Source organism: Talaromyces amestolkiae (assembly GCF_001896365.1).
Source record: "Talaromyces amestolkiae strain CIB chromosome Unknown scaffold8.1, whole genome shotgun sequence".
NCBI classification, from domain to species: Eukaryota; Fungi; Ascomycota; class Eurotiomycetes; order Eurotiales; family Trichocomaceae; genus Talaromyces; species Talaromyces amestolkiae.
The window spans coordinates 366,818-382,547 of record NW_024468044.1 but is presented as its reverse complement, the minus strand read 5'-3'; the positions used below and the strand labels follow the sequence as shown (position 1 = coordinate 382,547).

General features: G+C 47.1%; 6 protein-coding genes across 6 annotated transcripts; 4 read left to right on the top strand and 2 right to left on the bottom strand.

The window, feature by feature from the left end:
• Positions 1-390: 390 nt before the first annotated feature.
• Positions 391-1,791, top strand: BHQ10_004692 (uncharacterized protein; the record flags this gene model as incomplete). Its single annotated transcript, XM_040877085.1, has 3 exons — positions 391-735; positions 805-1,665; positions 1,723-1,791. The coding sequence occupies 3 exons, from the start codon at positions 391-393 to the stop codon at positions 1,789-1,791; spliced, it is 1,275 nt and encodes a 424-aa protein (XP_040733196.1).
• Positions 1,792-2,069: 278 nt separating this feature from the next.
• On the bottom strand, positions 2,070-3,287 carry BHQ10_004691 (uncharacterized protein; the record flags this gene model as incomplete). Its single annotated transcript, XM_040877084.1, has 1 exon — positions 2,070-3,287. One exon carries the CDS (start codon positions 3,285-3,287, stop codon positions 2,070-2,072), a length of 1,218 nt encoding a protein of 405 aa, XP_040733195.1.
• An 814-nt stretch (positions 3,288-4,101) lies between these two features.
• Positions 4,102-8,940, top strand: BHQ10_004690 (uncharacterized protein; the record flags this gene model as incomplete). The annotated part of the gene is made up of 5 exons (XM_040877083.1): positions 4,102-4,497; positions 4,558-4,920; positions 4,994-5,322; positions 5,379-8,350; positions 8,411-8,940. The coding sequence occupies 5 exons, from the start codon at positions 4,102-4,104 to the stop codon at positions 8,938-8,940; spliced, it is 4,590 nt and encodes a 1,529-aa protein (XP_040733194.1).
• A 2,226-nt stretch (positions 8,941-11,166) lies between these two features.
• Positions 11,167-12,492, top strand: BHQ10_004689 (uncharacterized protein; the record flags this gene model as incomplete). The annotated part of the gene is made up of 3 exons (XM_040877081.1): positions 11,167-11,430; positions 11,490-11,577; positions 11,633-12,492. 3 exons carry the CDS (start codon positions 11,167-11,169, stop codon positions 12,490-12,492), a joined length of 1,212 nt encoding a protein of 403 aa, XP_040733193.1.
• Positions 12,493-13,188: 696 nt separating this feature from the next.
• BHQ10_004688 (uncharacterized protein) lies at positions 13,189-14,446 on the bottom strand (the record flags this gene model as incomplete). The annotated part of the gene is made up of 2 exons (XM_040877080.1): positions 13,189-13,790; positions 13,852-14,446. The coding sequence occupies 2 exons, from the start codon at positions 14,444-14,446 to the stop codon at positions 13,189-13,191; spliced, it is 1,197 nt and encodes a 398-aa protein (XP_040733192.1).
• A 286-nt stretch (positions 14,447-14,732) lies between these two features.
• Positions 14,733-15,433, top strand: BHQ10_004687 (uncharacterized protein; the record flags this gene model as incomplete). The annotated part of the gene is made up of 3 exons (XM_040877079.1): positions 14,733-15,054; positions 15,110-15,248; positions 15,295-15,433. The coding sequence occupies 3 exons, from the start codon at positions 14,733-14,735 to the stop codon at positions 15,431-15,433; spliced, it is 600 nt and encodes a 199-aa protein (XP_040733191.1).
• Positions 15,434-15,730: the final 297 nt, after the last annotated feature.

The following is a 15,730-nucleotide window of genomic DNA, read 5'->3' as shown; positions in this document are numbered from 1 at the left end:
TTTGAGATGTTGTAGATAGCGCAAGCGATGACGACAAGCTGCAACATATGCTTGTAGCACATAAGCATCGTGAAGGGTTGTCATACGCCTCGATGGGTGGATATCTCTGTGGACGGCTAGCTGGTCAACAGGCAGCCACACTCAGGTCCAGCCCACCTTCTTTCCGCGCGTCAACTTGAGTGAGTCGAGTCAAGTGCTTACTCTTTGCTCATATAAACCTCATCCTCCACCCGATGCTTCCACATCCTCTTCTGATTTCTCTTTCATACTCCTCAATCTGACTATCTTGCTTACGACATCTCTCATTCAATCTCGATTAACCGGGAATCAGTTCTTAACCTACGGTTACAATTCAAATACATCAAATAACACAAGCATCAATTACCAACCATGGCTAGCAAAGTCAGAGTTCTTTTGAATCCCAAGTACAAGCGCAATGGTACCAAGTCATACGTCCACCTTCTGCGCAAGTATGGATTTGATACCACCCTCGATGGCCCTTACTTTCACGCGTCCCACGTTCACCAGCAAGGCAAGTTCACCGCCGCTGGCCAGAAGCCTGTTGGTGGCCGTGCCCACGTCCACCGTACCTTGCAGAAGAAAGTAGACGGTCAGTCAGGCGACGTTCCAGCAGACGATGTTCAGAATGATACCATGTATCTTGCTCAAGTCGGCATTGGTACTCCAGCTCAGACTTTGAAGCTGGACTTTGACACTGGCTCCGCAGATCTATGGGTATGTATAAGTCACCTTTCATTGAGAAATGGGATGTTAGGAATGTGTTAGATGACTGACAGACACTAGGTTTGGTCCACCGAGCTACCATCCAGCACCCAATCCTCTGGATCGAGCCACACAATCTTCGACCCGTCCAAGTCTAGCTCTTGGAACTCTTCATCCGGACAGACATGGCAGATTTCCTATGGAGATGGCTCTTCAGCTTCCGGTGATGTAGGCACTGATACTCTCGATCTTGGCGGAATCCAGATCAAGAACCAGGCTATTGAGCTGGCCAAGGACTTGTCTGCTCAATTCCAGCAGTCAGAGGGAGATGGTCTGCTCGGCTTGGCTTGGGGCAGCATCAACACCGTCCAGCCCCAAGCTGTTCAGACACCAGTGCAAAACTTGATCTCCCAGAACTTGATCCCATCTGACGCACAACTCTTCACTGCTCATCTCGGTGAGGCCGCTGTCAAGAGCGACAACTCCTTCTACACATTCGGCTACATTGACCAGGATATAGTCAGTGCCACTGGTAACCAGATTGTTTACGCCGATGTCGACAACAGCCAGGGCTTCTGGACCTTCCAATCGACTTCTGCCTCCGTTAATGGCAAGACTATCAATCGCTCTGGCAACACCGCTATTGCTGACACTGGTACCACTTTGGCCCTTGTTGACGATGCTACGGTCAAGGCAATCTACGACGCTATCCCAGGCTCCAAGTACGATAGCTCTCAGCAAGGTTATACCTTCCCCAGCAACACCTCTGCCGACAAGCTTCCTACTGTTACCTTTGCTGTCGGTAACGCCCAGATTGCTGTTCACAAGTCTGCGCTCGCTTTCGCCGACGCCGGCAATGGATACGTCTATGGTGGTATCCAGTCCCGTGGTTCCAACCCATTTGATATTTTAGGTGACACTTGGTTGAAGGGTCTCTATGCGGTATGTTCTCTCTATCAAGCTAATAGCACCATAGGAACAAAGACTAACGTACACTAGGTCTTCGATGCCGGCAACACTCGTTTCGGTGCTGTTGCAAAGCCCGACCCTGATGCTTCTTCTTCATGACTGAAACATAGCAAAGACAAGCCCGCGACAAGGTCACGATTATGAAATTTGAAGCATGCCCGCTGAAGGTTTCTAGAATGTGTTTTACTGGCAGTTTTTCCAAGAATGTGTGTACTCTAGTGCTTTTTGAGCAATAAATAATGAGGTTATTAATGATGATATTATGATATTCCTAAGATATGCCGCGGCCCATATGCAATGTAAGATCCCGTAATGTACATGTTATGCAGTCATATGATACAATTTTTGTGAAATATAATACAAAGACCTTCGACAATCTAGTTGAAATCGAAAGATCTTGGAGTTGTCTCTTTTGTAGTCTTCGTCGAACCAGCCGACGCAACCGGCACAGCACTCGCAACCCGAAGAGGAACCCGCATCAGCATCTCCATCAACAAAGCCGCTGCAACACTAACATTCAAACTATCGACACGAGCAGCATCATTGATTCCCAGGTTGGGCCTGATACGTGCTCCGGGGATAGAGACAAAGCCATCCGCTTGGGCTTTGATGCGAGGCAATAGACCCGTTCCCTCGTTGCCGAGCATGAGGACAGTGGGTGCAGTTGCTAAAAGACTTGCGCCGTGATTTATCTCGTTGGCGGCAATAGAAGCCGTGTCATCGGCTAATGTACCGTGCGTCGCAGCCAAATCAGCGACGTTTTGAGGGGAATCAGCAGCATAGAAGCGCCAGCCGTTTTCGCGGGATCGGCGGATGAAGTCGATCTCATTGTTGGCTTTTAGGATCGTCATGTTTTCGGCGGCGCCTGCACTAGCTTTTATTGTGACCGGTGTCAGGGGCGCGGAGTTGCGGCCTGTCAGGACGAGTGCGTCGACACCAAGGTAGTATGCAGACCGAATAACTGCTCCGATATTTCCAGGGTCGAGGATACCATCTAGAAGGATGACCAAGGGGTAACGGGACTTGGCGACTTCTTCGAATCGCTCAACCCGTGCAATGCGGTTGCTCGAGCCATTAACCTCAGCTTCTTCCACCGACTGCTTATCCAGGCCTACTTCGAAATACTCATCCGTAGGCAAAGAAACAGGCTGTAGACTACTAACTGGGATCTGCGGCATAGGCGACGCTTCGAGAATAAGACCATTGTGAGGACGACCAGTGCTCATTTTATCCAGAATCTTGTCCCAGCCAGCAAAAGCCATTTTGACCTGTATTCCGCGGGCGAGCGCTAGTTTACGCAGAGCAATCTTTTCGGAACTGAGTTCTTCTCCAGCCGCTTGGTATATGTATAGCATGTATAACTTGCGGCGCGTGCATCGCAACGCTGCTTCCACCGCGGATAATCCGTATATGAATTCGGATGCCGGTGTTGTATAGGGTATCGTCTCGGGCACGGTTACGTGAGGTTTGACTCGCTCTGGAACTGCGTCGGTGGGCTCGTGCTGCTTGCCTCGTCTTCGTTTGATGTTGTTTGCGCCTTTGCCGGATTTTTGGCTAGATGAATCACTGACATTGAAATTTTTCCCTCTGCCCATCCATCTGTGAGATTCGTCGTGCTTCACGGCGGCATCATTCCTTCGTGTGTAGTCTCTGTATCCTCCATCACGACCAGGCGGGCGGTGTCTATCTGACGAGGTCTTTTTTTCTCGAAAGGATAAAGAAGCAGATTGTCTATCATCCCGAACTTCTCGGAATGAGGAAGAAGCAGATCGTCTGTCGTCCCGAACTTCTCGAAATGAGGAAGAGGCTGATCGTCTATCGTCTCGGGCTTCTCGGAAATGTGGAGTACCTGAGCGTCTGTCATCCCTATCCCTTGAAGGACGGCTATATTTTTCTCTTGATGCATCGATAGCGGCGGACTTTCTTGCTGCGCGCGCAATGTTTGATGTCAGCGATGCATATCGGATTCCTGATAGATGATTTTTCCGTAATATGATTTCGCCAACAGGGTTGATCCTATGACACAAGTTCAATGATCTTTGGCTTAAAGTAGTAATCATCATACTGCTACCTCAGGAAGGTAGGGAAAAACAGACCGATAAAATTTCATCAGTATCTGATAAAGAAACCAATGTGTTCAAACACTAAAAAAAAAGCACCAAGACAGCATTTTGTCCAATAGGAACAATCAAAGCCGCGATATTACCGGATCAACAATCTTCCGAGGCGCGTTCGCGATCCCGCGTTAATTGGCATTAAATCCTTCCTAGATATACATGTCAATAAACGTTTTTGCTTCAAAGAAACCTCACCCCGAGTTGCTTCCATGGCGCGGCACTCACTAAAAATAAAGTAGACTTAACTGTCTACTTATATCACGTTCAACAGAACGTATTTTCCCTGTCTAAAATGTCTTCGTTAGAAAGGGACTTTTCATCCGGATCCGAAGATGCGGATGAGCTCGTCGCTGACTTGCTCCAACAATTCTCTTCAGTTGAAGATCCAGCTATTGGATCCGTCATCCGACATGCTAAATTACCGCCGAGGAAATCCGTAACACGAACCGTCACTTCGGCCTCATTTCCACCGTCAGTATCGCCAGGTTCTGAGATACCATACGTACGAGCATCCTCTACGTCCAAGAGGCCTCAGATCAGTGCCGTCGAAGTCCCTCCATTACCAGAAAACGCGGAGGATTACGAGTTCTTACCCGGTCATTCTACAGCTTGGCGGATTTGGAGACAAAAGCGCGTCCGTGGTAAGGTGCTTTACGAGGTGGAGCTTGCAACCACGGAGAAGGAATGGGTGAGTTTGAAGCGATCAATAGAACTTTTTGGAACTATCTAACTCGCCATGCCATTTCAGTTGAAAGAATCTTTCGTGAAGGCATTAGAGAACGGTTCTGAGGCTATCACGAATTTCAAACAGAACGGCCCACCGAAAGCGAAAAGAGTTAAGAGTGCTATTACAGGCGGCTATAGATCAGGAAGTTACACAGAATCTGGGACAGAAAAATCGCAGTTGTCTGAACATGAGGATGAGGAGGAAGAAGAAGAAGATGATGATGATGATGACGAAATCGTGGTAGTAAGCTCAACAAAGCGCCGTAGAGGCCGCCCGTCAGGTTCCCGACGTCGCAAAATTCGCGGCAGATATGATGATGAAACAGACAGTGAAGACTCGGACAGCCGGCCAGTACGGCGATCGCTTAGAGCTCCCAAACCTCGAGTATCTCGATCTGCACTCCACTTAAACGACGAAATTTCAAGCGATGATGTCCTCGGTACTTCGACGTCTACAGCGCTACTTAAAAGGCGACGATCAGGTAGACAAGCTGCACAGCGTACAACAAGACGCATACGGGAACATCAATACGAAGACAGCGATTCGCAATCACGCAGACGCGGGGTGCGATCATCGGCCAGGACCGCTCAATCTCACAGAAGAAACCTCCGAGAGAGACAAGAAGATGACATCTCTGAAGTGGAGGCTTCACAGTCAGAGAAGAGATTCGCAGGAGCCAAGGAGAAATTTCATCGGCTTTCTAGTGACGATCCCTTCAGAAAACGACATCGGCAAATATGTGATAGCTGCGATACCCAGGGCGATGATCGCGAAAAAGGCTCTCTTGTGTTTTGTCAGGGTTGCACAAGCGCCTATCATAAAGCTTGTTTAGGTCCTCGAAGTCAAAGAGAGCATTTGGTTACAAAAGTCGGCTGGGATCATTTTGTACTGCAGTGCCGTCGCTGTATAGGAACCTCTCAGAAGAAGGATGTAACCGCTCCACATCTAGGCCATTGCACGGCTTGCAATGAAGAAAACCCAGCGTGCCGACCGTTCCGACAGCGACTCAACCCAAAGCAAGAACAGCAACAACGTGAAAATAACGGTGGAGAAGACCCAATCACAACAGTGAACGATGATCTGATAAACAATGTTGATAACCTTTTGTTCCGGTGCGTCAACTGTCAGAGAGCATTCCATATCAAGGAACTACCTCCAAGAACCGACCCGAATCCGGACGAAACAGACACGGACAATCCAGACCCAGATGCCGACCTTGCAACTTTACGGCTCAAGGAATACTCCAGGAGGTGGCAGTGCCATACCTGCATTTCAGCTCCTGGAGAGATTGAAGGCCTTGTTGGCTGGCGACCGGTCGATGCCGAGGCATACATTCCTGGGTATACGGCCAACGACATGAAAGAAACCGAAAAAGAATATTTAGTCAAATGGAAGAAAAAGTCTTATTATCGCACTACATGGATGGAAGGTTCCTGGATTTGGGGAGTCGCTTCACACCTTATGCGAAAAGCGTTCCTTAAGTCGCCCAAATGTGTCAAACCTCAAATGACGACCGAGGATGCTATTCCAGAAGATTATTTGAGAGTTGATATAGTATTCGACGTCAAGTACACGAACATTGTTAGCGCACATTCAAAGGAAATCGACATGGCAAGAGTGAAGGATGTCAAGGAAGCATACGTCAAATACAAAGGTCTGCTTTACGAAGATGCCGTTTGGGAGACTGTGCCTTCTTCGACCGAAATGGAGCGTTGGAACGACTTCAAAGCTGCCTATGACGACTGGGTCTTGAAAGACTATGTCAGGGTGCCCAAGGCTTCTTCATTAAAACAACACCTCGAAACTGTTCGAAAACAGGATTTCCAGACGCTGGCGAAGAAAACTCAGCCTACTTGTTTGACTGGAGGCAAAATAATGGACTACCAATTGGATGGTCTCAACTGGCTATATTACAAATGGTACCAAGGACAAAATGCTATTCTTGCCGACGAAATGGGACTTGGCAAAACAATTCAAATTATTTCTTTTCTCTCCACACTGGTTGAAGATCATAAGTGCTGGCCTTTCTTGATTGTCGTGCCGAACTCGACTTGTCCTAATTGGCGTCGAGAGGTCAAGAAGTGGGCACCTTCGCTTCGCGTCGTCACATACTACGGCAGTGCTGTAGCGCGGAAGCTTGCACACGAATACGAAATGTTTCCCAAGAATGCTCGAGACCTCAGGGCTCACGTACTAGTGACATCTTATGAAACCATGATTGATGACAAAGCTCGGAGGGTTTTAGCAGGCATCCCCTGGGCTGGCTTGGTGGTGGACGAAGGTCAACGATTAAAGAATGACAGAAACCTTCTGTATTCGTCTCTGTCTAGTATCAACATCCCATTTAAGGTACTTCTCACTGGTACGCCGTTGCAGAACAACATCCGTGAACTGTTCAATCTCATTCAATTCTGCGATCCGACCCAGAATGCTCAAGATCTAGAGGCAGAATATGAAACCTTGACCAAAGAGAACGTGCCCGAATTGCATGCAATGATTCGACCCTTTTTCTTGCGACGTACAAAGGCACAGGTTCTTACATTCCTTCCGCCAATGGCACAAATCATCATCCCGATTACAATGTCTGTTGTACAGAAGAAGCTTTACAAATCTATCTTGGCAAAGAATAGCAAATTGATCAAGTCAATCTTCCAAAGCAACCAAGATGCACAGAACAAACAGAATGAACGTCACAGCTTGAGCAACATCTTGATGCAGCTACGCAAATGTCTGTGCCATCCGTTTGTATACAGCCGACAGATCGAAGAGCGTACCTCGAATGCCACCTTGTCGCATAGAAATCTTGTAGAAGCTTCAGGGAAACTTCAGTTACTTGAGCTGTTATTGCCAAGACTCAAAGAACGAGGACACCGAGTACTTCTCTTCAGTCAATTTTTAGACAACCTAGATATCATTGAAGATTTTCTTGACGGTCTTGGTCTGCTCTATTGCCGTCTCGATGGTTCCATGGGTGCTCACGAGAAACAGAAGAAGATTGATGCGTATAATGAATCTGATTCCAAGATTTTCGCTTTCCTTTTGTCGACGAGATCTGGTGGTGTGGGTATCAATCTTGCAACAGCAGATACTGTCATTATCATGGATCCTGATTTCAACCCGCATCAGGATATTCAAGCGTTATCCCGCGCTCACCGTATCGGCCAGAAAAAGAAAGTTCTCGTCTTTCAACTCATGACTCGCGAAAGTGCAGAAGAGAAGATCATGCAAATTGGAAAGAAGAAAATGGCTCTCGACCATGTTCTCATAGAAAAAATGGACGCAGACGAAGACGAAGGATTGGACTTGGAATCGATCTTGAAACATGGTGCAGAGGCGCTTTTTGAAGATGATACCACTAGGGACGTGCATTATGACGCGGAGTCCGTTGAGAAATTGCTTGACCGTAGTCAAGCTGAAAATACTCAAGCTGGCGATGATGCATCCGCCGAGTCTCAATTTAGCTTTGCCCGAGTGTGGGCCAATGATAATGCTGCACTCGAAGATCGACTAGGTGATTCCGAGGCAGCCACTCCAGTGAACACCACTTTGTGGGAGAAGATACTTGCCGAAAGGCAAAAGGCAGCAGACGAGGAAGCTTTGGCAAATGCACAAGCACTGGGAAGAGGGAAACGGAAGAGAGCCGTCGTGAACTACTCTGCCAAAGATAAGGAAGATGAGCAACTATCGCCTGGAGGTACCAAACGAACCAAATTGCAGGTTGAGAGCGACGGTGAGTTCCACGCTAGGGAAGCTTCTTCTGAGAGCGAAGACGAGGAGGCCTTGCTCGAACTCGAGCAAACCAGGAAGGTCAAAGGTAAGAGATTTGCAATAATGGTAACATTCGGCCTTGTGCTAATTTAAAATTTTCTTGTAGCTCGCCCATTTAGACGTGTCGATCCTAACAAGCTCACGCCGGACCCTTCAAATGGCAATACAGGTCTTCCTAAAAGACCTGTGGATCGGTTGCTTCCTTGCCTTGCCTGCAACCAGATGCATCCTGTCGGTTATTGTCCTCTAAAGCTTGCTGGTGTGGAACATTGCGGTCTGTGCGGTATAGCTCACCTTGGCTATTCGCGAGTCTGTCCTCATCTTAACATGGAAGAGCAGATTTTATCCATGCTACAGTCTCTAAGGCAGAGCACTGAGCCGAAATGGCTTGTAGATGCTGCTAGACACTATCTTTACACTGTCAAAGGAGATCTCGTCAAAAGAAAGAAAGCAAAGGCCGACCCAAATCGGCCGACCTCCGCCACGCGACCTATGCCTGTTCAGCCTAACACCAGCAATCCCATCTCCCAGAATGGAAGAGCATTTGGTGCTCCCGCTTCCAATATCGTGTATCCTGCACCTTCAGCCAGCAATTCTTATTCGAGTCCTTATCCCCCGACCTCCTCTACTCTCTAGTACAGTTCTAATATGCCTCCAGTTGCGCCTCATTCACTCGGGCCTTCATCGTACTCTGTGCCTTCCTCTAATGGCTTCAAGCAGCCCTCGCCTCTACCTCCACCGTGAGGCATTGTCACAAGAAACATGACTTATGGTCTATCACAAAGTACTTGCATCGATTTTTTTGATACGTTCTAAGCGAAATGTGTATTCGAGTTAACCATCATTGGGGCGGCTGCTTGGTTTCATTTGCGACTACAAGAGTTTTGTATAATATCAAGAAAATGAGGATTCTTGTAATAGTTGAAGAGGTCATCATCGACTTTTTTGATTCAGCATATTGGTTCAGCATAGTAATGCAATACAGCCATGCTACTGTGACATATATGGGCATTCATCTACGTATCTACGTACCCCGTACTTCTTCTACCTACCATACCTGATTGAAGCTATATTATCTACAGGGAGAGCCGCAAATGTAGAATGTTTGCTGGTCTTGATCTTTAATTCTTTGATTCGGATTGTAAGCAAGGTCGCGATGAAAGATCAGGACCATTCTATGTGCAACGCTATATACTATACATGAATCTGATGGATGAGCATAGACTAGTTAGTACGTACAATGAAACTAAAGTGATCTACCATTGTGGAGCTTCCCGCTGTGCATGCATGCTGCAGAACAATAACCATGGGAAACCTAGGGCTTGGCACACCTTATTTTAATCTCATTATATTGTCTTCTTCTAATGAATGGCTAGGCTTATCCATTTTTTGAGAATCATTAATAGAGAGATAGATCAGCTAGCCTTTGATAAGTGATGTGAGAAAGTATATTCTTTGATGTCTATGTGGTGGATAGACAGTGCAGCCTCCATTGCTGTTCACAAGGCAAAGATGCTTATTTCTGACTTTCAATGAAGACTAAGGCTACGTCTGTGATGGTGGTTTCTCAGTTTCTATTGATCCTTAGTATATCAAGGCAAAAGAGACTCTTCTTGCTTTGATCTTATTGCTTCTTGTCAAAGCTCACCTTCGTCTACCTTGAGCTTCATTCGCCAACAACCACGCCCGATTATGTCGTGGATCGCTGACATATCGAATCTCCTATCTTATTGTCATAGGCAGAATAAGATTGGCTCACGTGAGCTTTTGATGGCTAGTCAATCTGATTCTGAATATCAAGTCGGGTCTCGAACTCAAAAACCATGAACCGGGCGCAACTCAACCAAACGGCCATCTTTTTGAAACCCAGCCTCCCCCATCCCTCTGCCCAGTAAAATTGTCGTGCTTTACAGTCACGCGAGCGCTTATTCATGTATGAAACCGGCAAATCCCGGTCGAAAAGAGATATCGGTAATATGGCACGTGTCAGATGTCAACGAATGAGACAAAGAAAGTCAGTCAAGGAGAAGCTCTAATGCTAGAAAATGTCTCAGCAGCTATCAAATGGTTTAGTGACTTTGCTCAGATTTTAATGGTTGCTGGGAGTTATAAATTTGCTGGGTAGCATGAATTGAGGCTCTCGTAGCTCGATGTCAACGGTTACCTAAAGAGGAAATCAGTCTGATATTGACCCCTTTCTGGCTGTACCAATCAGATCTTGAAGAAATCGGGGGTTTCCCGCCATATTATCTGCTGTCTTTGTTGTCAAGTTTTTGGTAGCTATCAAATTGGTCAAACTGACCTCGTTTGCGCCCCGCTCCTGACCATATACTTCCTCTTCGGTCGCCGCCTTTCTGAGACAGCCTGTAGCTTTTATGACATCTTCGTCTTCTCTCCTCCCCCGCTCCAACCTCCTTGTCTTTTTTTTGTTTGTACAAACGACTCATTTTCCCCCAGACTGTGGATACTTCTGTATAGTCAAAACTATTTAAGCTTGCCTTCCACCCTTCCCTTTGATACTTCTTCATCTCTCCATCTCTTCTCACGATCGTCTAATTTTCTATTCACTGGACACTATACCTCACAGTCTTGCCCGTCAAATATTTCTTCATTCGTCACTTGGGATAGCCTCATTCACTCTTCTCTGTGCCAGATAGCTATACAAAGCTATAGGTGTCGAAAGCCAACTTACTCATCAAGACACCATATAGTCGACAAGACTCTGGTTTATTGCACATTTCAACTCTCAATCATCTATCTTTGTCAAGTCTTAATCTTGTCTCATCTTTTCCCTTCTTTTATCTCTTCAAACCCTCGTTTTCTCTCAATCTCAAATCAGTCGAGAGAAAGCAAAGTACCATCATGTCTGAAATTCGTCCTCAATTCTTCCTCGTTCGCGAGAATGACGCCATCGTCCCTCTCATCGCCCTTGATGAGCTCCCCGCTAACATCACCATCCCTGGCGTCTCTCGCAACTTGGGTATGGCCGACACTGGAGGCATGACCAGCGTTGGAAAGATCTCTAGTCGCGGTGCCGTCTACGTCGTCAACGGTGTCTCCGAGGGCAATGACGATCGCTTCCCACCTTCCAATGGCAAGGGCAAAGGCCGCTTCGGTGACAAGAAGGTCAGCAATTTTGTTGTCTCTAATTACACAAACTCAGCTAATTGACATGGTGTTATCAGCAAACTGGCGTTCCCGTCGATGGCAACGGTCGAAAAATTTACTGTTCCTTCTGGCTTCGTCACGGCGAGTGCATGTTCGAGCAGCAAGGTATGCTTCTTCTCTCATGATCAAAGTGTGATTACTTACAATTTTCCCTGTCTAGGATGTCAGTACAAGCACATTATGCCCCAGGACCTTGACACCATCCGTCGTTGTGGCTTKCATGACATTCCAGCTTGGTATCAGAAGGCGTATGGCGTGTCTGGTCTACTTCGTCCAACTGGAGTCAACCAGAACAACTGGCGTAAGCCTCGTGGTGCCTGGAAAGCCCCCGAGCACAATGACGAGACTATTAACGGCAATGGAAATGGCGCTCCTGCTCACCGAAAGGACAACCGCATCACGGCTACCCCTGAGAGTTCCAACAAAACTGATGGCCCTGTGTCTGGAGTACGCGATGATGCAGCAGAGGCATCTAATGGAGCTAACCTCGCTACCGACAAGGGAAAGCAGCCCGTCGTCGCTACTACCGCTACCACGAAGAAGGGCGGTGCGAACCCGGTTACCCCTACCCACGGTAACCGTATCGTTGATTTTGAACGCATTGGTTCTGCATCATTTGGATACAAGTATGATGCTCCCGCACCCCAAACTCCGACTGAGCGCCTCCCCATGCGTGCTCGCCGTCTGTTTGAAGCTAGAGGTCCTAACAATGACTATAGTACGTCTCCCGATTTCTCTACCCCCTCAATGACCCTTACAGGAAACTCATTTTCTTCCTTCAGCTCCTTGGGAGGAACCCCGCGGTCGACTTCAGAAGAAACAGTGAAGGTCGCTGCCCGGGTCAACAACAAGCCCATTGCTGTCATTGACGGGGATATCGAAGATGCCGACGACACTTTGGACAACTTGAACGACGAGCTTGCAAAGTTTACCGCCAACGAACCTCCTTACCGCAGCATCAGTGAATTGCTTCCTACTTCTCTTCCTGAGGATCGTTTCGGAAACTTGATCTTGATCTGATTGCGTGAAGTTCTTCGATGGCATACTGCTTGTACGAATGATAGGTAACATGATCGAGGCCTCCAATGAAGGTAGTGACGATTTCGAATTTTACTTTTCTTTTTCTTTCTTTCTTGATTATATTTCCCTTTGAAAAACTTTTCAAAATCCTCAAAAAAATATCTTCTATCATGTGTCGTGCAGTGTAATTTCACTTCAATTTCTTCACCTTTTTCGCCCTTTTGGATTGCCAAAGAAACCCACCAAAAGGATTTAACGAATATTCTTTATTAATTTTTCCTTTTCATTTTCTTATATTCAGGTCGAATCGTTTTCATTCTTTCTATATGTTATTCTTTATCGTCACGGGTGGAAGAGGTTATTGGATGGTGGTTGTGTCTGAAAGATGGGTATCATGGAGATCGTGGTGGGTAGTTAGAGAAATCGTCAAAAACATGAGCCTTATTTCCTTATAATTTCTCTCTTGCTGCGTAGCGCTTTGTGGGTATGGAAGTCATGCGGCATATTCACATTCTGACAGGGGGACCTTAGTGCGAGATCGTACCTGACTGATATACCTAGGTAAGCTTGAAACATCAGATGTACGTAGGTATAGAACTAAAAGCTTGAGCACGGGGACTAGTCGAAACGTTTTAAATTGTGGATTGGTATGGTACATGAATGAAATATACATAGGTCGCAGCAACGACAAGCACACTATCTTCGCGGCCGTGCGATGCCTCTTGCTCTTGCAGCAGTCTCCTTGACGGCACCCTTCTCCTGTGCAGCATGGAGATGAGGGTTTTGGCTCAGAGCGGGTAGAGTACGAATAGCATGGAGGATGGTTTCCTTGCCATCAACGATGGTGATGCGTTGCTGTTCCCCCTCGAGACGAAGTTGACGATCCGCAAGAAGCTGGCGCTTTCGGGTTTCGGTCATTTTCCATGAATCGGGGAATGTGTAGTGAACCTTTGGTTTGTGGTGTCGGAGGTCAAGGGGCACATCTGCAAAGGACTCGCCTTCTTTGGCCTCTTTGATTAAGTTTTTGATGGTGTCGCCGAGATAGCGTTTGTTTTGAGCTCGAGCTGAGAACTTTTCGCAAGACATGCGGATAATGTCGGTGTCGGGGTTGTAGCGTGGTCCGACAAGTTTAAGAAAAGTCAAACGCTGCTGCTCGGTCAAATGTTTCGGTACAAGATCCTTGGAACTAAGTTCCACAACCACCTTGTGCTCGGCCGGGTGTTGTTCACCCATGTAGGATGTGTATCGGAAGCGGAGAATTTGGTTTTCCTTTGGCAATTCAAAAGGCTTGGTAAGGTCTGGAGGAATGGCATTGTCAGTAACTGAAGATCATAATTGGGGCATCTCTAGATAGCATACTGCTCAACAATGGCATATCCCAGGCTGCAATACGAGCATACTCTCGCACCTCGCGGTGCAATTCCATCTCCGCGTGGGCCATGGAGGTGATTTCATCATCATTAAATGTATCATCTCCATCCTCCGCATTCGCGAATTCATCCTCTTCCTCCTCTGCCCAGAAACCACGATTCTTCTCCCTAACATCTTCAAATCGCATTTTTGATTCTTTTTCGACCTGGTCCGCTAGAATATCAATCGCTTCTTCTTCTTTCGCTCGTCTAACCGGGTCATTCCACATCTCGACGATGCGTTTATTTTCGGCATCAAAGACGGCTCGCTCCTCCGATGACATCAATTCGTACATGGATTTCTCGGCATCTGTAAAGTTTTCGACCGAGTATTCTGGAATGTCAGCAAGCCGAAAAGACTCGGTTTCTTGCGGTTCGTCGGCATCTTTGGGGAGATAGGTAAAGGGCGACGAGGAGAAACGTCGGGTGGTCTGTTGGAGACAAATTGGCGCGGTGCGCGTGCGAAAAGCTGATGAGACGCTGACGTGCGATCTCTGTGATAGCATAAAAGCCGCACGACTCAGCGCCTTCGCTGTACCGGCCATGATTGATGCGCAAAGCGTCGAGAATTTATGCAATTGACGGTGTTGCTTGATTGTTGCCGACAATTATTTCTGGCCCATCGGGGAAGATTATGCGCTACTCAATGCACTAACCGTTGTTGGTTAGCGTATAATTCGAACAGGAGCATAACGTAAGCGGTGCAGCCGACTTGGACCTGCCTTCATTTCCTATACACCACAACTCGTTAAATTGAGTGCATACTTATCTCAGTATTGCATGCAGCTATGATGAAGATGTCTTGAACGTTGTATTGGTTGATTCGCGAATATGACCACTCCACGCAAAGTGTGTTTCGTGACCATCGGAGCTACCGCTCCATTCGATGCTTTACTATCGAATGTCTTGGACCAACCCTTCCTTGAGGCGCTCAAAACACATGGATATACCGCGCTTTTGATTCAGTACGGAAAAGAGGGTCAGGCGATTTTTGATTCTTTTACCAAAATCAAACCCCCAGGAAGCCCTGGACGATGTGATTTGGATATCAAGGGATTTGGCTTCAAAAGTGAAGGACTCGTCCAGGAGATGCGCTCCACCAAGGCAAATCCGTCTCAAAATGTTGTTGAGGGGATGATTCTCAGTCATGCTGGTGAGCCTCCGGGAAAATCGCTACGGTCTTTAATCTCATGTTGACAACGGACCAGGATCCGGCTCTATCATGGAAGCTCTACGTATCGGTGTGCCTCTTGTAGTAGTGCCAAACCCTGCACTCCAAGACAACCACCAAGAAGAACTCGCTCGTCAGATTGCGAAGAATGGTTGGGCCATTGCCGGTAAATTAGAGTAAGTGGTCTTTAGAGCGATAGACGGCCGACACTAATAAATCCAGCCGACTCGCGGAATCTGTGCAGAGAGCAGAAACACTTCGCAGTGCTTTACGAAGCTGGCCGCCCAAGAATAGTGGCGCACTCAAGGACAGTAGAGGCCTGGCTGGTGTAGTGGAGGACGAGTTGGGTTTTCTCGATTGAACTGACGTGGACGTTGAATTGCTTCGACAGACTCGCTCTTTCAGAAATCATACATTCCACATCCATACGACACTTTATAGCAAGTAGAAGGTACTTTTATACATCGTGCCAAGCAGATAATATGAGCCAAAAGCTCCTTATATTTCGCCGGACGGGTAACAAAGGAGCTTACTTTACTTGGCAGCTATGGCATAGCTCAAGCATATGAGAGTATCGAGTAATTATTAGCACAAATAGAGCGTAATTTGATGGTTTTATCTATTAGCTACGTATAAGCAAACATTGGGGTCGAAAAAA